The sequence below is a fragment of the Thalia democratica genome, chromosome 9 (genome assembly GCF_965202585.1).
Source record: "Thalia democratica chromosome 9, ktThaDemo2.hap1.1, whole genome shotgun sequence".
Lineage (NCBI taxonomy): Eukaryota > Metazoa > Chordata > Thaliacea > Salpida > Salpidae > Thalia > Thalia democratica.
The window spans coordinates 26,994,976-27,022,225 of record NC_139173.1 but is presented as its reverse complement, the minus strand read 5'-3'; the positions used below and the strand labels follow the sequence as shown (position 1 = coordinate 27,022,225).

The window sequence follows — 27,250 nt, the reverse complement described above, 5'->3', positions numbered from 1 at the left end:
ATTAAAAACTTTTAACAATAAAGCTTTTCATTTGTCTAGCTGCTCTAAAGGTTTTATTTTTGGATCAATGAAGTGTTCAAAACTTTATAGCTTTTGTTTTACGATTTGTTTAGAATAAATTTAAACTGCAGGTTTCATTAGTTTACCGCTTCGAATGAAATTTGATCACCAAACTTTATGACTTTCCAACTGAAGATTAAGTAAATTAAAACTAATTTATTGTTTGAAAGCACTTGAACGGAAACTAATAAAATTGTTTTAACAATTTTTTTTTTGTTGATACATTTTGCATTTAACTTACTACTCTATTTCTAGTCAGCTTTTCTACTTTTTAATAAAAGTACTTAATTTACTTTTTGAATTTTTACTTTAATTAACTGTTTCTTTTAGTATAAAGGAAATTATAAAAACTTATAACCTGTTTTGCATTGGTTTATTAACTAACTATTTATTAAAAACAACTACTTTAGAACAAAAAGAAAAATATGCATATACTAAAGTAAGGTAGTTGTTAAAATTAAACAATAAACTGTTAGTTTATACAAGTTAACTTTATACATCATTAGAATTTATTTTCAAAGTTTAACTAGCTAAGTGAAGCTAATTAGTGTAACAAAAAAAAAATTATTATTGAAAACAAAAATAATTGATTTAAACAAGTTGTAAATGGCATGCAATGATAAATAGTGTTTCTAATTATTCAGTTTACTATTTTTAATGTATAAAAAGCATGTTTGAAATTTTTTTAGGTAGTAAAATCATGTAAAAATTGTAAAAAAGTTTAAAACATTATATTGCATACAAGCTGAAACTTCAGTCTACTCTGATAATGTTTCAGAATTTTTATAAATTAGCTTATATCATGTAATTAATTAATGTAAAATAAAGCAGAGTTTAATTAAGTTTGCAAAATGAATTAACTCTTGCATAAATTTGTTTAAAAGTGTTCCAAGTTTATGACATTAAAGCATTTTACAGGTAAAAGTGGTAGCTGCTTTAAAGATTTCACTTTAAAGCTAATTAATTATTTATAATTTATGGATTTTTAGAACCTAATCTTAACTGACAAAGTAAAAATTAAATTAAAAAAAATTGTACTTAATTGTCAAAACTTCAAATGAAAGTTAAGCGGAAATTTTATGACTTTCCAACAGAAGATTAACTAAATTAAACTAATTAATTGTCTGAAAGAGTTTTAAACGGAAATTAATAAAATAGTTTAGTTGATGTTTTGTTATCTTTTAAAATGCTTTGTAATTAATTACATTTTCGAAATAACTTAAAACCTTTTTGAAATTTAGATAATAGTAACCAAACTTTTAGAAAAATTAATAATTTAATTTTTACAATCAAACAAAATAAGTTCATTGAAATTCTTAATAATAAAAGAATAAGAAAATTTGTAACAAAAATTAACATCTACAAAACAAAAACAAATATAAGCATAAGCTAAAAATAATAAACGTACATTCTAGGATTCAACTACAAATGTTTAAATTTTACAATTTTGTACCACAGATGAAGTATTTAATTTAGCTAAATTAGGCAATTAGTTTAAATAAAGCAAATTAGCTAATATCTTAAGTAATAAATTAAAGTAACTGATTGAAATTTTGTTAAATAGGTTTTAAGACGGTATGATAATTTAAGTTTATATTTTACTAAATAGTTGTAAAAATAAGTTTTAAATGAACAACCCTGCACGTTAAATATTTATTAAAGTAATAAAAACATGAAAACATGTTTACAAACATTTACAACATTTTTATTGCCCACAAGTTAGACCTCATGACACATTTATGTTTGTTTTTAAAAGCTCGTATTACTAGCATAATAAAAACCTATAAAAATATTCACAGTCATATGCCAACACAATTTTAACTTTCTTTTATTTTTAAATTTGGAAGTATTACTATTATTCTAAAAATCATGAAAAAATAAAAACAACAAATACACACCATGTGCTTTTGACGTTTACAAAAATCCAAGTATTTACAAATAAACCTTCGTTTGTGTGTACCAAAGAAATACAGCAACTTAAGAGGCATTTTATCAAAATTTATTTACAAAAACTCAGGTCAACTCTTTTGCGTTGATCGTAATTTATAACATTTTATCGAAACAGACCACGATAAGGCCATCAACTGTTTACAAGGGTGTCTTGTTTACCACAAACAAAGTTGATTGGGAGGCCAAGTTAACACTCAAACTCATTTTCTCTTTCCTGTTTAGCACCATGAAGGACTACAAAAGCGGCCACGGCTTGTTATCGAATTGTGACGTCACACCGAAGTTGTGAAGTCGGTTCAAACGAACACGGCGCATCAATATCGCGCGGCGCAGCCCCTTTCATCTTTTGTTTGCGCCTTTTTATTTTTTATTATTTTACGCGTTTTATCATACACACACACACATATATATATATTTATTTTCTTTTGTACACGAGGTGAGAACCCTTTTATTTATAGGCACCGACGATTTCACGGTGCAGGGGGTGTTCGGGATTGGCGGTCGTTTGTATTGTTTTAGGAACATCGCACAAACTTTGACTTTCTTTGCTCTGGGGTGTTTACACGAAAATAAACAAACGATCCCGACTCGATTCGGTTTCGGTGTGATTTTGTTTTGAGTGGTTTTGTTGAGCGACGTTTATATATGTGTCCTCGCTGTTTGGGCTTGTAGACTTTTTACGGTAAAACGAAAGAAGCTCGTATTTAACCTGTTTTTTTTGTTGTTGAAATGGTTTATAACACTCTGGCAATTTTCAAATTGACTGTAACCATTAGAAATTGGATCATTTTCCAAAATAAGACTTTAAATTGGAGACTTTTTGTGTCTTTTTGAACTTCAGTCTATGATTATCACATAATATATCATATAAGTGTAAGTATTTTGTTCAGTATTTAAATTTCTTCAAAATTTAATAGTTTTTATAAACTTAACTTGTAAGTTTTGCCGTTATTTCAAAACATTTTTTTTCTCAGTTAAAGAAAATTTTAAAACAGAATCGTTTTACCATTTTTTCATAAAATTGTGAACTATAATAGACAGTTATGCTTTCAATTATCACCTCAAACCGCTGGGTAAAATTACACCGTGTAAAATGTCATTTGAAACAATTAAAACCATTGTGGAGCTAAACAAGATTATATCACGTAGCTAAAGTATTTATTTTTTAGCATTAACAAGCACAGGCCATTAGAAAGTGCAACATAAACCGCCAATGCTCTTACCAGAAAACAAATGTAAACATTGTAATTCGAAATGCAGTACTGCTGAACTTTCAACACGACTTTCTGTAGCCGCAACCTTAGTGCCTGTAAATGTGTAACCGTATTCTTTACGGTTGACGTACTTCAAAAACTGACGTCAAAAGTCGTGATTAGTCGGTTTTACAATAAACATACAGCACTGTGCAAACATGGTACATTTTATTAATCTTTAATAACCGAACAACATCACTCGTAAAACGTAATGAGCTTTGTGGACGGGTTCAGTGAAAGTTCATTACAGTTGTATAGCTAAGGCTCTGCAGACATAAATCTCGATTTTATGGCTATAAAAAGGCTTAAAACACAAAGTAAGATTTTCGGCCGACCAAACGGCTTTTTGTTTCAACGCACTCACTCTCTTTATTGAAAAATGATCAAAGGAAATTAATTACGGATTATCATTGAAATAAAACTAGTATTTGGTTTACTGTGGGTAAATTAGTCTGTTTTATGTACATAGCTTAATAAATAAAGTTTTACTGCTCAATAAACCTTGTTTTACTTTTTTTTCGATAAATTTAAGCAGTGCAAAAAGTGTTATTGTTTTATATAGAAATGAATTGTAGTATATTACAACAGCATTACGTGAAAATGTTTTACTATGTAACACATGACAATTTCTTACAGCTTATTTTAAAATATTATTCAAGCATCGAAATATGCTTAGAACAAATAAAATTTTAAAATTTAAAAAGTTTCAAGATTAGTTTTAATGGTTATTTGTTGTTTTTAAATTTCATGTTTTTAATTTCTGTAATTTTATAAAACACAATTGAATATATACAAACTAGATTTGATTTTAGTCAGTATGCTGTGTTTGTGTTTATAGATATCATAAATTTTAGTCTTGATATTGAATTATTTAAATGATTACTATTATTAGAATAAAATTTATATAACTTTGTTAAGTTTAAAGACTTTTTTATGAAAAGGTAAGCTTTTACATTTATTAAAGTTTTACTTTGGCTGTTTTTATTTTTACTTTTGTAGTTTTGCCTTTAGATGGGGCATATTCAATTAAATAGTGATTTGAATTTCTTTTATACAAGTATATAAAAAGTTTTAAACTATTATTTAATAAAGAAACTTTTTCTGTTTTTAGCTCGCCAAAGTAAAGAAAAACAAGTGAAGTTAAAATTAAATATTAAGCTAATTCCCACTAATTAAGTTTGAAATAGTTCTGAACTCATTAAAACGTCTTTCATATAATCAACCTTGTCAGTGTGACCAAAAATTTAATAAAAACTTTTCCCAGCACATTCACACAACAAGAAAAATCAATTAAAATCTGAAAAAAATCTACTTTTTAATCAAAAAACCATGGTGTTGTACAACTAAATTTGCGGCTGCCGTTATCAGCGTAATTTGCCAAACATTCTTATTTTTAACGGCGAAAACAAAGATAATCTGCAGTTATTAATTACGGCCGGTTCAGGCGGGTTTCGTGCACAGAGCAGCAGTTTGCAAAGAATTTTCGAAAACATCAAAGTTTGCGAGCGAGGCAGCGGCTGACTTTGAAGTAATGCTACTCATGCTCGCTTATGTACCAGCAGATAAGAATTTGCTCGCTACACAAGTTGCCTGTAAGTTTTGTAGATTACATATCTCCTTTCTGCAAACTTGTGTTTTTCTTTTAAGTGTGCTGCTTATCAGCTTTTACGTTCGGGCTTACAAGAAATTTGTTTGGTTTAATACACACTTTTTTTTGCAACACGGATTTTGGCATTGTAACGCAAATAAAAGTATTTGTATTGGGTTGGTTGTAAGAGCATTTTGGGTAAATAGAAAACTTTTAGGTTAACGTAAGCTTGTTTTGGCTGATCTTCATTCTTTAGTACAGCTTTATTCATACTTGTTTTTATCTATAAACTTAGACTTAGTTATGTAAGTTAACCTTTGAACAATATATTAAGATTGCCGCCATGACTAGCAGTTTTGTGAGGTTTTAGTAAATCTAATTTTAATGCTGAGCATATATTGTAGCTATTCGTAGATCTAAGGAGATTAAAACGGACTAATAGTGTGTCAGCGTGCTACATTGACGTATTCCAATTTAGTACGTAGGTTTTTATAGATTTTAGTAACTGATACTTAATGGAAACCGTTTTGAATTTGACTACTCTTAAGGTGGGAAAAAACAATATTAAACTAGTAAACAAGTTATTTTTAACACACAATTATTTTAGTTGAGTTGTGCAAATCTAAACACTATTTTTTAAATTTGTCTTCAATTATTAAACGCTTAAACCCATTTCCACTTGTTTATTTTAGACATATAAGTGCTTCTCATAACAACTTGCTACCGGACGTGCAGAAATTTCCTCTCATTTTCCACATGGAAAAACACCTATAACACAATGAGTTCGTTGTGTGATAAAAATATGAAAGGCTCGAGATATGTTACACAGCAAACAGACGGTAGTCATTAAATCCAGTGGAACCTTGAACTGAGCGAATTGACTTTGAACTCTCTCGTGAGTGCTTAATGATTAACTGGGAAGGATGTTATTCATTTTCCTATTTTCCCGCCTTTTACTAGAAGTTTTAGCCTACATTTTTACTTTAATCGTAGTAAAAATTGCGTGCAAGCCAATGCCCGGTTTAAACCCAAAAATTTGTTTGTAAATATTTGCCAAGCTAATGACTTTCATTCTGCATTCACTGACTATTGTTTATTGTGCGGTTCCGAAGGTAAACAAACTATTAATTCGAAATTCAAAGTATTCGCTTTCATGCCAGGAAACGTTATAAAAAACTTTATGCTTTTACGATGCGCCTCGTGACTTTGCTGGCTGCAAACGACCAGTCACAATGCGCACTGGTTTTGATGTGAGAGCATGCCAGTTTGATTACGCAGTTGGGCTTGTTTCAGGCATCTCTGTGGGTGAATTACCGTAATTCCAGTGTTGACTGCACACCGCGCGTCGACAGCTTGTTGTGACGTCATAAAAAAGGTTTTGCGCGTTTATCGATCGCCTGTTTTGTTTTTTGCTTTCATGGAAGAAAGTAATATGGTTGTTAGCTATTTGTTTGTTGGAAATATATATTCGTCCGTATAAACGTATAAAGTTAAGAAAACTCTATGTTAATAATTTGTTTTTACAAAACAAATACACAACCAAACTGTTTATTTAACTTGAACTCTAAGTAGTTGTTAAATAACTTGTTTGTTAATTATATACTTAGTAACACTGCTACCACACTATTCTAAAAGTATCTCAATGTAAAAATAGTAAATTATTTGAGTAAATTTAAAACACCAAGTTAAGATTATGCAAATGTAAAGCTAGAAACTAGAAAAAATTCATTAGCAAAGTACAAACCTTTCAATAGCAGCAAGTTGAGTTTGATCGAGGAAGTCATGATCCATGTTTACATCGTTTAAGTTTATCGGAAATTTACCATCTGTCAAAGAATATTGCTTAAAACAATTTATATTACATCACTTTGAAACAACACCCAATAATTTTGGCCTAACTTATATACATATTTTCTAATTCCAACTCAACTTTTGTTTATTTTTGTAAAATAACCTGATTAACCGTTGCACAGTTTCAAAATAATAATACATTATGTTTTCGACAACAACATCAACATTTGCATACATGACATTTTACAATTATTCATTACAGCATTGCAGCTTGGCAATCCGCTCAGCGGTGAAACTTGGTATCTCCTAGAACTTGCAATAAATACTTTTCAAATATGCCAATTCATCACAAAAGCCTGTTAACTTTCGCTTTAAAGATAATCAAGTGAGGCTCTAATTAAAGCGTGAAAAATAAAAATATTCACAGAAAATGAATTGCGGTCGAAAAGTAATAAAGCAAACAAGTGTAGCCAGTTTCAAAAAGTCGCCATTGTTCTTTTGAAGATTATTTTAATCGCTCATTCTTGCAGTTTGCACAGCGAATTAACGCACACTCGACCTCAGAGCAAACATCGTTACTGACACGATGAAAAAATATATAATTATCTTTCAGTTCCTTGGTTCGCCCAAGTTGCTGGTACGTAGTTTTTTTTCTGTTTTAATTGTTGTGTGCACGACATTTCGAAATTAGTTTGGGCTTTTGTGAAGAAAAAAGTTTTGCAAGAGTAATTGATGAAATGATAAAAGTAATTACTTTGTGTTCTTAATATGTTACATGTTACACGAAGGCCAAACTAGATTTAATTTAACAACGTTGCTCTGCAAAAAATGCAAAACATTAATTAAATTTAAAAACATTTATTTCTATCAGTTTTGTAACATCATTAAGTGGTTTATTTTCATACCGCTAACAAGACGTGGTATTATGCTTTTTGTAAAAATGGAGCAAAAGTATACTTGGATTAATAACCTTATTCAGCGAAGTTGTAAAAAAATAATAACTATCTTATTTGTTTTAACTGTGTTATTTCATTAAGTAATTTGTTTTTATTACGCCAATAGTACGCCTCATTTTTGCGTAGCTCGCCAAAAAAGCTACGTTTGCTTTCAGTTGACAGTGACAACAGGTACACAAATAAAAATATTCCAGCAGCAGAATTGAAAGTCAGCGTTCTATGTGACGTCATACAGCGCTTAAAATAACTAAACTTGAACTAACATTGGTGGGCGTGTAAGCGCTGTCGAGTTGTAATAACAAATTCTTTTGTGACAAAAAACTATGAGTGAGTGTGGAAATAATAATTTGTTATATTTTAATCTTTGTGTTGGAAATGCTGCTGTATTTTTAGTTTATGGGTTATTGAATGGCAAAATTTGGATTTAATTTCAGTACTTTAAAGCTAAAAATGTTTAAAATAAACAAACAGGGCTCACCATAAAAGATATAGCTTTAAAAACTAATATTTGTGGAGTTTTTGTGCATGAAATCAAGTTTAAACTTAAACTGATTGTAAAGTTTTTAACTAAAATTAAATTATTTTAAGCTACTTATTTTGAAAAATACTAAACAAAGGGGTTTATTTTAAAAGAGACGGCTTGCTAAACAACTTGATACTAATCACGATTAAACGTCGATCAGCATAAAAGGTCTTAAGTTGCTTAGAAAACAATGTAGTTGGTTGTTTTGCTAAAACAATGTTGTGTGTAAATAAAATATCTGACAAGATTTTATAACTTAAAATCAAAAATTAGTTGAATAAAATTATTTTTATTTACTAGCGCTTGAAAACTACAAGTTTTGCCCATTAAATGTAAAACGCTAACATTTTGTTTAAGAGCTACTAAATCGGCTAAAAGAATTGTAAAAAAAGTCTTAATTTTTTATTACAGCATAAGCGAAAAACATATAGATATAAATTTATCGAAAAAAAAAGTTCTTTTACTTTATACAAAAGTAGTAACAATTACTAAAACTCTATATAAGTATTATTAAATAGTTTTTACCTTCATATAGATGGGCGTACTGTGGAAAACCTGCCGACTTGAGCCACCTGCAGGCCTCGATTGCTTGTTTTTCTATAAAAAAGCAATTAGTTTAAATTGAATTAACAACAAATTAATTTTTTTAATTTTGTGTAAATACAAAGTTATTTATATCAAAAATTGAGCAGTTGAGCTGTTGTGGAAGGTCACAAAGTTTAAACTGTTTACGTCAGGCAAATATTTGTCAGTTTGTTTAGTGGGGAAACAACAAAAACCGCAACATAATAACAACTTGCTTGTTTTCCACAAACATTCGCATATTCTAATTTATTAATTTTATAAACTTAAAAATTAATTAACAACAGTTTAATTACTGTTAATTAACAATTCAAAAATTGTTCGCATTAAAAGTTTATTAATGTTTCATGTAATCTCTTAGCAGTTTGTAACTTGCTTATTTTCAACAAAAACTCATAATTCTAATTCTTAATCTTAAGTTTAACAAATTAAACATTTTAGGACAGTTAGTTAATGTAAAATAACAACTTAAAGGCTGTTTGCATTTAAATTTTGTTGTTTTTCATAAAATTTCTTAGCTGTTTGTAAAATTTTTTAATTTGTTTATTCATTGGTTTATACAACTTTCAACATATTTTAAAACGTGCTATAAAATAAAACATAAAACTTTTCCCATTAATGTTTGAAAGCATAAATTTTTTTTTATTAAAGATAAAGTTGAATAGTCTGACAACTTTTTTTCTATAAAAAGATAAAACTGATGTATTTAATCTTTGACACATATTGTTGATTTATGATGTTATTTTACACTTTAAGAGCTTTAAAATATCTAATCTCAAAAACATTATGTCATTTGAAAACATTTCCTCGTAAAAGCAAAAAGGCAGAGATTAAAATTAAAAAAAAGATAAAATTAAAACTTAAAACAAAACAAAAAAAATAAACATACATTATACAATGTATTAGAAAAAAACTTAAATGTAGACCTGTATTTAAATTTAATATAAAAACAATACCTGTCACTTTCTTTAAAGTTTTAAATTTTTTAAAGCAAGTTTTACAGGAAGCTAAATTACTCAAAGTAGTTCTGAACAATTTTTTGCCTAAAAATAAATCTGCAATACAACAAATTAACGTCATTTCATTGTTAAATAAAAAAATTAACGTCAATGTAATAGTATATTTGTAAACTTTAAAAGCAGAATGTACTATACAATGTTATTTTTTTACTCACGTAGCGAAATTGTTGTTTTGGAAAAAGTTTAAAATACTTTATGTTTTTAATTGACCTTTAATTAGTTCAAGCAGCTGCAAAAATTTATAAATAAGTATTTTTGAAATTTTTAGAACTATTTGTTTTTTGAAATATCTTTAATTTTTTTCTTAAAATATGTAAAAAGTTAAAATATAAGTTTTAATGTTGTAGAGATGGACTACAATTAAGCCAATAACTTTTGTCAAAAATTAGTTGAAAATATTTAATTCATATTTTGTTTCATTTTGGGAGTAGAATAAAAAGCAATTGAATGATCAAAAAATGATAAATGAAAACTTTAAAATGACCCTTTACGTCATCAGCTCAAAATACCCTTGCGTAAGAGTTCATCAAAAACTACGTAACAATTCGCTCGAGCTTCAAAGCCAATATAACAATTTAAAACAAAAATCATTGTTATAAGAACTGAAAATTTTTAAATGCAAATCTCGTGAGAAACTCGGTTCCGACTGTGAAGAATCATTTATAAGAAGATTTATGCAGCTACCCGCAACGATCTAATTTTAAACAATTCCCACGAAAATGAATGCACACTTTTAATGCATCAGGGAGTGATCATTTTTATATAAAAAGTTTTAAATTTTAAAAATGTTAGCTGTTCTTAGAATAAATTTTTAATATTTTTGCATTTTTTGCAATCGTTAAGCATGTGTTTATACTCATTGTACATTTTAAGCTTTAGTTGTATAAGCTAAATTGAATTTTTAAGGAAAAAATAAGGAAGTTTAGCAAATGAGCTTAATGATAGTCAAGGATTGTGAAAGTTAGTAAATAGTTTTATATAACACAAAACGTATAATCTCGTATAATAGTTTTTACTTGTAGTGATAAGTTGTTAGCTATATAAACAGCAATAATACTGGTTTGCATACGCACTCTAACGGTTAAAATGTCTGAATGACATATACTTTAATTTGATATACGCATTTTACTTTTAGTGCGAGTTAAACCTTAACATTTATATAACTATCTGTAACACTTTGAAAAATACAAAATTGTTAGAGTTTTAAGTAGAGCACTTTTGCGAGGTCTAAAATAGTTTTTATTAACAAAACTAACGTATCTAAAAAATTGACTTTCTTTCTTGTTCATAAATTTTTAATAGCTTTTAAAACTGCTAAAGCATAAAAGCGTATTATTTACACTGCTAGCTTACTTTTTTCAATAAATTTTTTTAATCTATAATTTAAATTTTAAACTAATGAACTTACGTAAATGAATGTCTAAATAGAAAGTATTTAGTTGTATAACTATCTCCTAATTACATCGGCGATTAAATGAATTTTTATGCTAAGCTTAAACTCATTCTTTAAAATGAGCAAAAACAAACAACTGTCAGTTTTTTCTTTGAATTTTTAAAAATAATCAATTATTTACCTAAAGCTTATGAGTAAAAGCTTTTAATTATGTATTTACTTCCCTAAAACCGAGCTTAAATTCAAAAAAATTAGCCTGTCATACACATTCAGTTTTGCTACTTAAACCTATTACTTAAGATAGTTAACAAAAAATTATTTTAAAGTGCACACATAAAGTATTACTTAACAACTGTTTGTTAAAAAAATATTTTTGAAATATTTTTTTATGTATTTTATTTATATAGGCTTATGAGAACTTGTGCAAATTTTGTTATCATTGAAACAACTTTTGCCAAGTAAACTTTTTGAGCATGTACTTTTTTAACGTGAAAACTATCACTGTTTATATCAGCCAAAATACAGTACAATAAAGTTAGATAACTACAAAATATGTATTTTGTAACTTTTTTTATGTAGGTTTAATACACACGCACTAAATATAGGTTTAATATAAATAAATTTCATGTGTAACTGTTTTTAAGTGCAGTTATGTTCACTCTGTTTATATATATTGCTTTTAAGTATTCTATAAATCTCAACTAACCTAAAGTTGTGTTTTATCTAACTTAAAGTAAAGAGGGGTATACACATGCTAATTTAACTCAATTAAAGTTCGAACATCATATTTTGGTAACTTTTTGTTTTCTTGCAAAAAATATTTTACAAAACCAAAATTTACTTCTAGCTTATTATCAACCTGATGTTCAAAACTTCCTGACATGTCAATCAAACAAACTCACTGAGGTACCGCACGTGCTTGTCACTCAACTTGGTAAATACCGCCTCCAAAGAGTCCTTGAAGTGACCGCTCAACCGTTTCCTGATGCCAGAGTCCAGCATCTTGTCGTCGTTGCTCGACCCCGACCGGGACCTTATCTTGAAGAAGGAAAAACTGGACCCCGTGGACTTCCTCGCCAAGTGCGCGCGCGTCTTGGGGGAGTAGTTTATGTCGACGGACTTTGGCCTCTGGTTTCTGAACCCGTGCGCATTTCTTTTGGGCTTCGTGAAGGCCAGGCTGTCGTTTAGCGGGACTTTCTTGCGGGTCTTCAGCTCTTCCTGGGTCTTGGACCGGAACACTTTTTTGTGTTTTAGGTTGGTCGGGTGTTTTTTGGGGAGTTCGGGCGTCCTGCTTTTTATCATTGGGTTATGGACTTGTCGGATGGTTTTGGGCAGTTTTACTTCTTGCATTTTTCGAGCTGTATATAGCTTTCCATGGATTTATATATTTTGAATATTGATTTTTTTATCCGATATGTACATACAAGTGTCAAGTATTTTGTTACTTATAAAAACATTAGCCTCTGTTAAAATTAAAAAAAAAAATTAACGTTTTTATTAGAATTTTTAAAAAAGACTAGAGTTTTAGTGAGCGTTCAACGTTTATTTTTCTAATTTAATATTGTTTTGTTGAAAAGTCTTATTTTATTTTTGAAATTTTATTATTTTTTTCCAATTTTTTCTACAAAAAACAACTATGTCTTTATATTTAAAAAATCGTTTAAAAACACAAAAATTGTTGCAAAAAAAACTGTGTACTTCAACTCTGCTAACTGAAAATAAGTTGTTTTGCTGATAACTTTTCAAAACATACTAACTGATTTATACGATTTAAAAGAAATAATAAAAAAACTGTCTACTTTAAATAAGCTAATTATAGCTAAGTTTTTCTTCTGAATACTTTTCAATTGATGTCAACTACTCTAACTGTTTTATAAAAACTATTAAATACAGTTAATTTTAACGCTAATGACACATTATTAATTTGTCATCATAACTTTAAAAATAATTTTTTGTAAGATATTAAATACTTTTTTGTGCATGTTGGTAATCAAAAGATTAAAAATAACTTTGTTTAATTTTAAAGTTTTTTATAACGCTTATAAAAGTATTAAAAAACTGTCTGCTTAAAGTATACTAATTATAGCTAAGTTCTACACTAAACATTTTTTAAATGATGTCAACTAGTCTAAATATTTTATTAAAACATTAAACAATATTAATTTTAAAACTAATGGCACTTTATTAATTTGTCATTACAACTTTTAAAAAAGTTTTTATTTATTAGTGACTAAATATTTTGGTATGCATATAAATAATCTAAGGATTAAAATAGCTTAGTTAAATTTTAAAATGTTTTATAATAAATCTTAGGATTATATTTTATGCTATGCAAAGCTCATTAGCTGTTAGTTATGATTAATTGGTTTATTTTAAATATTTAACAAAAATCTTTATAAATAAATAAATATTTTAACTTACTTACTTTTTAGGACATCAAGCATTAGAAAAGTATTTTAATATTATCATAAAGTACAAATATTCTAATAAGCACAATTTATAATTGCAGAATTATTTTTAAAGTTTAAATGAAACATTTTTAATAATTTTTAACTATACATTACATTAACTTTGTTTTATTTTGAACAGTTTTTCAACTTGAAAAAATTAAGCTACAGTTATTTTAGTTAAATTATTATAGTAAAACTTGATAGTTTAAAAATTAATTAGCAATTTTTTTAAACATTTTAAAACTATTTATATTCTACTTTTAGCAATTAATATAAACTCTTCTCAAGTAATCAGACATTAAACTATTTTGTTAAAACTTACATCTATTTACATCTACTTTAATAAATAAAATACTAAAAATTATCTAACGACTTTGTACCATAAAATTTTAAGAAATTAAAGTGAATCAAAAACATTAATCAAAAATTTTCAACTGAACTTTAGCTTACTTGCTTAAACTAACAAAATGTCTTATAGCTCTGTTTTTTTTTTCAACTGAGTATTTTAAAATAAAGCTACTACAACAATGAAAAAGTACTAAATTTAGTGTAAAATGTTCCAAGCACCGGAAGTGTGTAACGCATACGTAAGCCTACGTCATACAAGTGTAAAATGTTACTTATCTAACTTTTTAAACAAACGATTATTTGCACGTAGTGTACAATAAAGCACTGACTTCTGTAATAACTTAGGGTGTTAGCAGTGTGTAAATATAACTTCAACCACTGATATTTTCTTGAAAAATTTCTAAATATGAACTACATACTTGTTAGTAAGTTCAATATTTTAGATAAGGTTAACAAATGTGTAATTTTATTAGTAATAAAAAAAAATTGATAACTTCTTGTGCACAATGTTTTTCACTAATTTTCTTTGGCATAGAAATAATTGTCTGCTGAAAGTATTTGCTTGATTTCGTATATTTATTCACATGTGTAAAAGTGAAATCTAATCTTTTCGAAAAACGATATTAAAATTCAGCAGTTTAACAGCTTATGAGCTCATATCACTGATTATTTCTTATACTACAAACTGAAAACAAACTACATAAGCTTAAGCTCCATCTACTAACACAACTTTCAATACCTAAGCACCAAAAAACATACAAGTAAGTACAAACTGTTATATACAAATATGCACAACAAATAAATCCCACTTTTTTTCATGCGAATTTCGATTTTAAAAAGCGGACTCCCCGCGTTACGTAAGCATGAGTTATATTCGTCGAAAGCAAATTGGCGTGCGCTCCGGTAATGGGGCCAGACTGCTGCAACAAGTAACAGCAGCAGAAGTGATTAATTTCACTTTCGGATGAGATTTCCGCTTTTTGCTGTGAGCAATTTGAGTGACTTGTTTAGTATTTTAGGGTTTTTTTTATACAATTGATGCTAGGAATGATCATTTATTAAATGATTTCAAAAAGGTTTGAATGTTTATGTTTTTTTATTAGTGCTTTTATATGTTTCTAATAATATGATTTGTTTTTATTAAAATTACTTTATTTCTAACTTATGCTTTAATAATTTTTACGTATTACTTGTTTTTATTTTTTATAGAAGAATTTTTAAAAATTTTTATAGAAGAATTTTTTAAATTTTTACAAAACAATTTTCATCGCTTATAATCGAAGTTATTCGTTTACAGAATTGAGAATGTTGATTAAAACGCACATTCTTTGAACCTAAAGGTAATTATCTCAGAGCGTCTAACAGGTATTTAACATGTTTTAAAAACAAGTTGAAATTCTTTTGAACATTTCTAGCAGTGAATAAGCTTCGAAGTATTTAAGCTACTTTTGTTTAGAATATAGCTTTATTTTCCTAAAAATTTTTACACAATTAGTTTTATTGTAAAATTAACTAAAAATAATATTTATGAATATGATGGAAAAACATTCTCTTATTCTAATCATGTGTGTTGTACTTCTTGTAAAAACAATAAATAAGTTTGATTTTTATCCAAGTATTATCAAATTTTACATATAAACTTAGGGTCGAATTCTTACAATATGTAGTATATGTGTTCTAAAATTAATAGTACAGTAACCTCTCGCTTATTTACGCACATTGTGTCCACAGAAAAACTGCGTAAAGATATGAGAGTTCGTAAAGAAACGAGAGGTACCAAATATACTCACTATAATGGCTGTTTTTTAATATTGCTTCTAGTTTAAAGCAGACTGGGCACTTTTAACTATTTGTTTACTTTATTTATAAATATGAAAACAACAGATAAAACTATACATATGTTTAAAAAAAGGATTTGAATTTCTATAAAATAACAATACGAGTAGAAATAATTTTACTATTTTAATATTAAGTATTTAATATGTGACATTTATATTCTATTCTACTTAGCAAGTTCAGTTTATAAGTAAACACTTCTTGACAATTATAAAATGCTATTTATTAATATATAGGGCAAGACTGCTGTATTATTTCTTTGTGTTTTAAACTCTTATTATTTCATTATACTTTCATTATTATACACAGTCATGGTTATTTTAGAATTTTGATTTAATCTCTTATTGTTAACAAAATTTCTGGTATACTGAGGTATAACTAAATGTTAATCATTTAGTCAAGGAACATAAATTTAGAAAGTCTAAAGATAAAGAGAGATGTGTTAGCATTCAAAAACATATTTTAATTTGAAATATACATTAAACCTAATTTGTGCAATATTTAAAAAAAATAAAACTTTTATTTTCTGAATTTTATAGAATTCTAAAATGCGTAACTAAACGAGAGTGCGTAACGTCACGAGTGCGTAAAGATCCGAGAGGTTACTGTATATCAAAAATAAGTTAAAAGATTTGGCACTATAATTTTAGTACTTCAATTTTTAATCGTAGAAAAGCTAAGCATAAAATATTTAATAATTATGTAATAATTAATTTGACTAACCAGATAGTTTTCGACTCCTGTGCAATTGCTGAAACAAAATTTAGGTTAAAAACAAAGTAAATTTATATTTACTAAAAAGTGTTAAAACTGTTTTAATTTTTAACAACTGTTTTCGCCGTTTTTAACTTTAATAGCTTAATCTTGTTATTAGGGTATTTAAAAAGAGGAAATTGAATTAAAGAATTAAATAATGTACAATAAGCATGATGTCACTTCATTTTATTTGGATAATTTTAGAAATGTTTGCAACCTTATAGTTACAAAAGTAATTTTACAGGTATGGATTATTTAAATACGGCTTTAACAGATTTGTTATCGTAAACAAAAAGAGTTAAAATTAAGATGCGTAAAAATAATAAGTACCATAAGTTCATACTTCTAATTTTACAAAATTTTAATAAAGTTCGTCTCAAACTATTGTAGTTATAGAACAAAGTACCGTCAAAATGATTCAGAAAAAAACTAAAAAAAAAAAGTTTTTTCATATAACTAGACCAAAAATAACTAAACGAAAAGTATTTTTTTGTTCAGTAACCGTTGCACACAGCCCCTTTTTTTGTCTAAAGTATTTTTATGCATGAAAAATCGCTCACTTTCGACAGGAGGACGTTCTTGGGTATTCTGAGGAGTTTCGGGGAACTAAAAGGGGAATTCCCAGCTGATGTTCCTGATGAAATTGAACTGGTCGCAGAGAAAGCTTCTTTCTGAAAATAGATCATGTTTATCAATAAATTACCAATTAGTAAAAAAATGACATGTTACAATTTATATCAGTGGTCTTCACAGCTATCACCCATTTATTTGAGCGGAATTTTGAAACTTACAATAAAAATACGAAACATTTTGAAAATAATTACCGCATTTTTTGGGAGTTATAAGCTTGGGGTGCACAATTTTTTTTTTGAATAATTTAGTTTAATTTACACGGATTTTAAATTTTTTGAACATTATATAGTATCTGGTTTTAAACACGTAAGAACTTTTTGTAACACTGTCTTTTCTTTAGTGAGGTTTTCATGGTGATATTTTGTGGTCAAGTTAACGTAAAAGTTTGTGTTTAAGTTTAAGCACTGAAAATCGTCAGTATTACCAAAACCAAAGTCATTAAAGTTTAAAAAATTTCGTATGCAAATTTTGTAGTTTAGTTTTTTTTTCTTAGTCAGCAACTTGCATACTCAAAAATAACACAACTTTAAACTTTAAAAGGTTTTCTTAAATAAATGTTTTTTAACTATTTTATCATATGGGTTGTGTTCAGAAATATATATTAATTGTTAATTATTTCCAGATCCTTAGGAAATAAAAATAAGCTTAGCAAAAACAATCATTTTTATAATAACTCGTATACTGAACTTTATAAACATGCAGTTTTCTAAAAAAAACTGCTATGTCGATTTAGCATGCAGTTAGTTGAATTCATAAATTTAAAAATGATTATACAAAGATATACTTAACTTAAGAAGTTTTACTCTAGAGTAAATAGTAAATAGTTTACATAAAACAGTTTTGTCCTATATAAATATCTTTAATTAATTTTCAACCAATTTGAAAAACTAAATGGATTGCTTTTTATCAATAACTTAATGTATAAATACAAGCTAGTTTCCAAAAATATTTCAGATGTGCATAATCTTTTAAATAAAATGATTACGGTGTTCATAAAAAATCAAAAGTCAAGTCGATGTAAACATATTTTTATTAAAGATCCTAACGGTTACGTTAACAACAATAAAAAAAATATCATTTATTATCGTATAATGTAAAAAGTTGATAAAACTAGAAGTATTTTAATGTTTACTAAAAGAGTTGCTTTTTTAAACTTAATTAAACTGTGCTAAAGTTTTTGTAGAATGTTTTTAAGCTGAGCTGAAAAAGAACTTTTAAAATTTTACTCTATAAATTTTACGATAACTTAAACTTAAAAAAAACCTTATAGAATATTTTTGTAATGACTATTTTACAAATGACAAATGTAACTTTAGAAAAATTACTTGATCCGAGTTTCTTCTGGATGCCAGTTTTGAGACGAAAGATCTCGCTCTTGCCCTCTTGTGCCTTTTCTCCGAGGAGATCCTCTCAACACCATTGTTGGTGTTCACAAACGCAGAGCTGTCGCCAGAACACTTGTCCATATCCTGGTTCTTTGAAAAAAAGTTGGTAGTTTTTATGAGTTATGAAAAAATCAGCATGAAAGGATTCAGTCTTGTTTCTTTGTAGAGTGTTTTGTGTTTACGTTGTCTTTATATTTAGTTACTTATTTTTTAATAAAAATCTAATTTAAGCTTAATCAAAGCAAAGTAAAGTTGAATACTTAGTAAACTTATTTTTACATTGAGTGCTTTACAAAACGTTTTACCTTTGCAAAAAAAAAAAAAACAATAATTAAATTTCATAACAGTTAAACTCTCCTGACTATTATAATTGTTTTATTAATATTAAGTTCGGCTTTTTCTTAATTACTTTATATTTTATAAATTAATATATTACCAGTATGAGAGCTATTTAAAATTTAAAATACCAAATAATTTGTATTATATAACTGTTTCTTAATTGTTTTTTTGAATTAGGTGGAATAAAAATATTTTTATGCTACAACTAAAAATTTAATACTGCAAACTAAATTTATAGTTTTTATTTTATGCTCACAAAATAAATCAAAATAGGCTAAAATTTTAAACTGTTAAATTAAGCATCTGAAAAAGCTTTCTAATATGAAAAAATATTAAGCTAAAAGTATCTTAATGTTTAATGAAAGAGTTGCTTTTTTAAACTTGAATAAACTGTACTAAAGTTTTTGTAGAATGTTTTTAAGCTGAGCTTTACTTAAGCTGAAAAACAACTTAAAAAAATTTACACCATAAAGTTTATGAAAACTTTGATAAAATAAAAGTTTAATTGTGTAAAATATCATGTTTTTTTTAAACGCCTAGGGTAGCTAAAGTTAATTTTAAGATTAATTTGATTATATAATTAAGACTTGCATTTATCTTGAGCTTAAACTATCGAGCTGTTTGTAACTTTATTAAAAACAGTAAAAAAGAAACGAAACTTAACATAAGATTAAGTGCTTAGAGTATGTGTTTAAGTATTTAGCTTCGTCTAGTAAAAGTATTTTTGTAACATTTGCTAACTAATCGTTATTTATTCTAATCTAATCAAGTTTAAAATAAATGTCCATATGCTAACACTATTTTAACGCATAAAAGTTTTATATAATACATTTTTTTAAAAACCTTTCTTGGTTACATTTTTCTTTATATCAAGTTAAGCATCACTACAGTTTTTTATTTAGAAAAATATTATCAAAAAAATATTACACAAATCTAACCTTAAGTAGTTTTGTAAAATATTAAACAACATTAAACTTTTTTTAACAAAATTTTTACTTTAGTATGCACAACTCTTTAATGTTTTATGCTTAAATGTAATTACTAATGTAACGAAAAAGTTACTTCAGTGCTTACTACACTTATTCTTTCAACAAAAAAACTTTATCAGCCAAACATAAACCTCAACACTTATTTTTTATTTCAAACAAACCAGTTTGCTTTAACATATAAACTAACTGAATAAACATTTTAAAGTTTTTTTTAAACCTTTTTTTACTTATATAAGCAAGCAACTACTTAAATTTATTTTTCAGTCTATTTTTTGCTTTTTAGTAGAAAAAACTATAGCTCACCAGTTAAAAAACGTTATATAAAAGTTTAAATTACATTATTAGCTAGTTATACAATACTCGTATTACAAAAATATGTTAGTAGAGCTTACTTAGTTGTTTTTTTTTTTATCTAAAATGAACGTCATCTAATTATATTTTAAAAGAACATTATTTAATAGTTTAAGTTTCTAACAGTTGTCCTTAAAGTAAAACCATATGTAACTTTTTAAATAGAAAATAAAAAAATTATAAAAAATTTTCTTAGTTTGGAGAAATTTATCAAACTTTAAGTTTTTTATTTTTTTGAATTTTTCAACACACCAAAATAACATTTTATATATTTTAGTAAAAACATTTAGTACTTATAAAAACTAGCTTCACTTATAGGTTTATTTCTGTTTAATTGTATTTATTTAAAGAAACACTTACTTAAAGTTCAAGTGTTTATATAAAAACATATGGCAATGGTCTGGTTATTTTATACTTTGAAACATGTATTTGCTTGTTATTAACTATTTTTTATAAAGTTATAGTTTATAGAAACTATAATTTTTTCATAAAATTGTTACTGTTGTGAAATATTTAGTTTAAAACTTATTAAAACTCTAGGCTTAAGACTTTTTTTTAAGATTAAATATCTATAATTTGAAAGAAAAAACATTATTTAATTTAAACATGCTAATAACTATGCATGTAGATAAATAATTTTAATAAATAAATAAAAATTCTTAAAGTCAAAACATTTTGATTTTGGTAAGCTTTTTGAACATAACCTAAACAAAGTGATAAAAGTTAAATTAACATTACAACAAAGGTAAATAGACTTTTCGCATTCTAACTAAAGTACTAAAACAAAATCATATAAATCCATTAAATAACAGACTTAAAAATACATTTCAAAAACAATACAAACTTTTCAAAAAAAAAAAACTGAAATCTTTTTCCATATGACAGCGTGTATGCAAAAAGGCCGAAAGAAAAAATAAGAAAGAAGACCATCAGATAGCAGAGCACGAAATTATTCATGAACTACCTATTGCTTCCAACAGCTTTAAGGTAACAGCAAACAAAGCAGTGTGATGTTTTCACTTAGAGCTCTTTTGCCGTTTCGTTTAAAACGCATTAGCACTGAAAACAAAACGACTGTTTCAAACTGTAAACACTTTCTGCAAACCAATAATAAATACAAAATACTATGACTATGACGTTTATGTTAAGTGTGATCAAAAAATTAACTCACTTTTTTGAAGAACTTTTCCAAAAAGTTAAAAAAGCTCATTGTCTGTATTGTTTAGTAAGTTTTAATTTCATTAAAGAAAACTTATAGTAACTTATTAAAACCTGTGACTAAATGCAAGTTTAAATAACAACACCCACTGATTTTAAATTGCTATATTTATTTTCTCTTTAAAAGTTTTTTAAAGAGAAAATAAAAGAAAAAGTGTTTTCTAGTTTTTAACACTTTTTGAAATAACAGACTATTTTATAGATTTGTGTATAGTTTTTATACTTTTACTCAGAGGAAGAAAACTTTAAGTACTTTTTAGTTAAATGAAAAGTTTTAGTGTATTCTCATTTTTAAACAGTAAACATAGTATAAATCTTTTTTTTAGCATCTTTGAGTAGTTTTTAGCAACTTTTGTTTGTTCGATTATTTAAACTTTAAAATATTTTAAAATAATTTTATTTTTTTAGTAAAAAAATTTGACAAGTGCTCCACTATTTGTTACTGCTTATTCTAAATCTCTTCAAACTAAAAAAAACCTAACAAAATTTAATTAAAAGTTTACAAGTTTCACAAACAATTAATAGCTCAAAAAAAGAAAATCCCTTTAGTTTTATGTACATAAAAAGCATTTCCTAAATTAGTGAAATGTAGCAGTTTACAATACTAGTTTTAATGCCTCGTGTTATTTTTAAAATTATAGATTACATGCTAAAATATTCTCGTACATCGTATGCATATGTGAGTATCTTTATAATCTAAAATATATTATGTCACAAAAAAAATTACAATGACAACTGTCATAAGCGTACTTTTTAAAGTTAATGTTTTTTTGAAGTGAAGACCCTCATTAAAATATTAAATTAGTTAAAGTAATTTCAGCTAAAAAAGAAATACTACATTTAAAATGTCAAAAATTTAAGCCAACTATTTTCATTTTCGGAAGTTAATGTTTACATTCTTAACAAAAATATTTCAAGTTTTGTTTACACTCAAAAGAATGTAAATGTTATGTTGTTTGTGTTTAAATAGTTTTTGTTACAAAATAAAAACAAAAAGTGTCATGTGAGTGCATTTTTTATCATACCTACTTGAAACAAGCTATATATACTTTTTTGTCGATACCTAAACTTTTTTTTATTAAAAAACAAACTACTTTAAAAAAATTCTCTAAAAAATTTAAAAAATATTTCTTACATTCAAGTTGTCGAATATGTGGTCCAGCGACTTGGACTTTCTGCTCTTGAACTTTTTCGACTTTGCGCTTTCCTCCTGCCCCGACATCTTCACGACTTCCACCCTCCCAACTTCTTCCTCCTCTTCCCCTCCTTCCCCTTCCCCCGCCACGATCGTCTTGGACGAGTCCACGCTGCACTGGCTCGACCTCGCGCTCAGGCTCTTCTCCTCGCGTCCTCCTCTCAAGCTGTCCTCCGTGATCGTCCGATCCAATCCCTCCAAGTCCACCTCCTGGTCGACGTGCACGATCTTGATCTGGGGGAATTTTTTGGGCTTGCGCTTGAAGGTGTCCTGCCGCCGGATGCCCGCCCGGTTCCTTTCCAGTTCGATCTCGTGCTGGTGGGAGAAAATGTCCTTTTCCTCCAACGTGTCCGGGGAGCGGTTGATCTGGTACGATTGCTCTTCTTCTAGTTCCTGTTGGGAGAAAAAGAAGCTGCGTTAGTTTAAGAAGAAAAAATTATTATTGGTTAAAAATGAAATCATGTTTCGGAGTTTTGTGCAATAAGCTTTGTTTATAAGCAAACTAATTTTGATTACGATAAGTTGAATAATATTAGAATCTTCAGATAATAGTTTATAAATTAGAATTTAATTCGTTCTGGTTTTCCAAAAGAAAAAAAAACGTTTATAATTTTTTTTTTGTGTTTTTATAAATAAAACTGGAGTTTGTAGTTTTTTAATGTTTGATAATGACTTAGTTTAACATTTTTCTTTGAAAATTTGGTTACTTTTTAGTAAAATTTGCATATCTTTAACTGAAACTTTTCTAAGTAGGTTATACCTGATGCAGTTGTCTCTAAAGAGTATCAATGTATGGTTGAACACTAATATTCATTTAAAGTTATGAGTTTTAGACATCAAAAGTGAACAAGCTTCCTAAGTAGACAAGCTTTAAATACTTGTTTTTGTATTGTATTTGTAATTTTACAATGTTTTTTTTATGAAATTTTCTAAAATTTAATTCAAATTACAAATGTTATTAGCTTACACAATGAGTAGGTCTTTTCGTGAGAGGTTAACGGAAATTGTGTTGCAATGCTCAAAAACTGTACATTTCTAACTATAGTCGTTAAAGTGCTACTTTCTTAATATTATCTATCAACTTAATATTTTGAGTGTTGTGTCATGAACGTAACTTTACTATTATAACACTAAGGTAGTTTAATTCAAAAACAATGTAAGTTTGTTGTTACCATAAACAGTTGAAAGACAAAACACTGCAACTTACATTTTACTTTTTAATACACATTTTTTGAGAACAAATGACATACGCTTATTACTAAAAATGCTATTTTTGTACACTTTAGTCATAAAATAACAAAATGAAACTATAATTTTTCTGTTATTAAGTAAAAGATTATCTCGGGCGTGTGTTAAAAACTTTAAACTTGAGCAAAAAAAAACTCTAAGCCTAAAATTTTAATCCATCTTGACACCGATACGTGTAGGAAAAATTAAAGTATTTTTAGAAATAGGTCATATAGCTAAAAGCAGTCTATCTTTTTTTTCAACAAGATTTAAAATAACTTTTATTAAAAAAAAAATAATAAATCAACTAGGAAAAACTAAACTTTGGGTTATTGATTAAAATTCTCAACTTAATTGCAACGATAATAAATATACACTTAAAAGATACAAGTGATTTAAATAAGTTCAATAAACGTACAAATATTCACTTTATAACTAAAAATTTTTTTTAAGAAGTTTTTAGTTTGTAGATGTTTTACGACATACATTAAAAATTATTTACGATTAAGCAAAGCACAGAAGATTAAAGTTTAGACAAATTAAAAAATGTATATAAACCTAGCAGAAGATTACAACGCAAAACTTTCACTTAGCCTACGCAAGACAAACAAAACAATGACAAAAATGACAGTATAAACTAAAACTTAGTTTTTGTCTCGTAGAGATAATTTTCTGCTTACATAATTCAGGTATAAATGTCTGGTTAAGTAACGATTCCAAAACACGAATTTTAAACATGTGTTATGTACCCGCCAAAAAACTAACAGCTCCAGATGTTAAAAGGAACAATTTTGGTTGTTAATTAAATGTAGGTCAATAGAAAAATATACATATATGCAAATGATTATTTTTGACCTTAGTGTGCCGAAATTTTAGTAAAACTTTTTTTATTTTTTTGTTTATAATTGTCTTTATATATAAACTTAGTATTAATTTATAAAAAGTTTAAATAAATTTTATAACGGCTTAAAGTATTTGTAAAATCTTTAGAAACTTTGAGTTGCACGTAATAAAACTTTAGCATCTTAAAACTATTCAATAAGTACAGACTGTTTTTAGTAGTTCTTTTTTAGATTTTATTAACGAGATGTTAATGAAAATCCTTTGTCAGTTTTTCCTTAAACGTTATTTAAACATTCAAAATTTAATTAACTTATGTTAAAAAACTTTATTGTGAAGTAAAAATAAATAAACAAAACTATATTTCAGAAAGTGTAAAACAGACACCTTATATTAAATTAAACATACCTTCAGACAGGATTAAATTCAAATAAAAAAATAAGCTCATTGTTGATATACACGAATTTTAAATGAGAGAAACCTTGTAAAAACCTGCTATTACGTAAACATATATGTAAAATATTTCGAACAGCTCTTTTCATTAGTATATGTGAAGTGTGGTAAATTACGAAACAAAACTTTACAATAATAAACTGATTTTCATTTGACCTGGCCTAATTTTTAAACACACCGATGTCGAAAAAATTAAAAAGATGGTTACATAGTATATTTTCAAATAAACCTATCAATAATGTTTAGATAATGCATTAAACATTTCTGTATCATCAATTAATATAAATCATATAAAACATATAATAAATTGTTTATTTTAAAATTGCTTTGCATATAAACTCAAGTGATTCAATCAACAAAAGTTATTAATATTTTTAAGCAGTATAATATTTTTTAAACAATATTTAACTTTGTCAGTATTGATAAAAGGGAAAAATAAATTGTTTAAAAACGTTAAAAAGCTATTTTTGTTAGGCTAAGTTTAAGTAGTATTAAATGAACAAAAAGTTGTAACTATAAACATATATATTAGAAAAAGTAAATTTTTTAGCTGTAGTTTTGCAACTAAACGTCCTTTGATGAAAGCTTTGTTAATAAATTCATCTTTTTAAAGCTCTTAATAAATATTTGTGCCGACTTAGTTTATTTTTCAGAAATTAGTAGTTGATTTTATCTTATTCTTTAAGTAGAACAACAAAAACTCTTAAAATGAATGTCAAATATAAGCAACTCAGTTAATCAACTTTTATAAAAGGAATTTTTATAACCTAACTTAAAACTTTTGCAAAACTTCATAATCTAAAAATCCATTTAACTAAAATACTAAAAATTCAATACAGTATTGTAAGTAAGATATTATAATTTTTTTTACGTGGAAGTATAAACATATAAACAACCCGTGGTACTTTTTAATAGCAACTTGCATTATTACTGTATTTAGCTTTGTAGAAGTTAATGTGTTATACGTTCGCACATAGCTTACTCAAGTTTTGAAATTATTAGTTCATTTTACAGAAATCAAAATCTGTTACGCAAGCTTGTACTAGCTTACCTGCTCACGTAGTTCAAACTTTTCATCTGGTTTTTTTGAGTTAAACATCATAAAGTCGTTTTGAGTTTTTGATTCTGTGCATATCTTATCTAGCATGTCAGACATTAGGCTTATAACAATCTCGTAATTTTCCTCTGCATTCTGATTTTCCTCTTCAACTTCCGCATCAAATTTCTCAAAGTTGTGCTCATTTTCGATTTCGGATTTTTCGAAATCAGTTTTGACTGTTTCGCTTTCCAAGTTTGCAATTTCAGCCGAGCAAACTTCAACTTTTTCATCTGAAACGTTCCGATCTGCATCCTCATCATCGGAAATTAAATTTTTATTTTCTGATTTCTTCTTCTCCCTCTTGCACACCACAGGGCTCGGGATCACCTCCCCCTCCTCCAACTCCTCGATGAACGCCTCGTCGTCGTAGCTGTTCACCGTGACGTCATAATCTTCCCTGACTGTGACGTCATAATCGAATGTGACGTCACAACAGTCGCTCTCCCCTCCGTTTGACGGCCCCCAAGTGTACGGCCTAGCGATGTAGAAACCCCCAGTTGAAAGGGGCTTCCCCTTTTTCCTGCGGCGCTTGCCCCTGCGGAACTTCCAGCCGTCGACGAGCAGCAGCACGTCTGACGTCACAAAGGTAACCTTCGGTTTTGTGACGTCACGATCGGGGGATTCAAGCGAGCAGCTTTTGTTGGAGCGGAGTTTGTAGAAGAGCGGTACGTCGAGAGATTTCGGTCTTCTGGGTTCTTTCATGGTTTTTATTATTTTTTTAATGATTTATCTAAGTTTATTTATTCTATGAAATCCTGTAAAGTTTAAAAGGTTTTTCATGTTGTATAAGAGTACACCTTGTTTTTGTCAAATAAGTTATATTTGCTTATTATTTAATATTGAAGTCATCTGTTATTTTTATTAGTTTTTTAGTTGTGTAAAATACTTTTGTACAGCGCAAAATAAGAAGTAAATAAGTTTTTTTTTGTTCATTATTGTGTCAGTAAAAGAACAATTCAGCCTGATAACTGTTTATGTAAGTTTTTTGTAGTGTTGATTAAAGCTTAGAAATAAAA

At 27.2% G+C, this 27,250-nt stretch overlaps 1 protein-coding gene across 2 annotated transcripts in view; it reads right to left on the bottom strand.

The window, feature by feature from the left end:
- Positions 1-26,965, bottom strand: part of LOC145843780 (rho GTPase-activating protein 7-like) — a 46,378-nt gene extending 19,413 nt beyond the window's left edge. For both annotated transcript variants that reach the window (XM_082951005.1, XM_082951006.1), the window contains exons 1-7: positions 26,187-26,965; positions 22,556-23,008; positions 18,464-18,613; positions 17,066-17,176; positions 16,473-16,500; positions 8,647-8,718; positions 6,596-6,677 (exon numbers count right to left, since the gene is read on the bottom strand). In XM_082951005.1, coding sequence (XP_082807131.1) covers positions 6,596-6,677; positions 8,647-8,718; positions 16,473-16,500; positions 17,066-17,176; positions 18,464-18,613; positions 22,556-23,008; positions 26,187-26,936 — 1,646 coding nt within the window. In that variant the 5' untranslated portion in view covers positions 26,937-26,965. The remainder of the gene's footprint in view (positions 1-6,595; positions 6,678-8,646; positions 8,719-16,472; positions 16,501-17,065; positions 17,177-18,463; positions 18,614-22,555; positions 23,009-26,186) is intronic.
- Between the last annotated feature and the right edge of the window lie 285 nt (positions 26,966-27,250).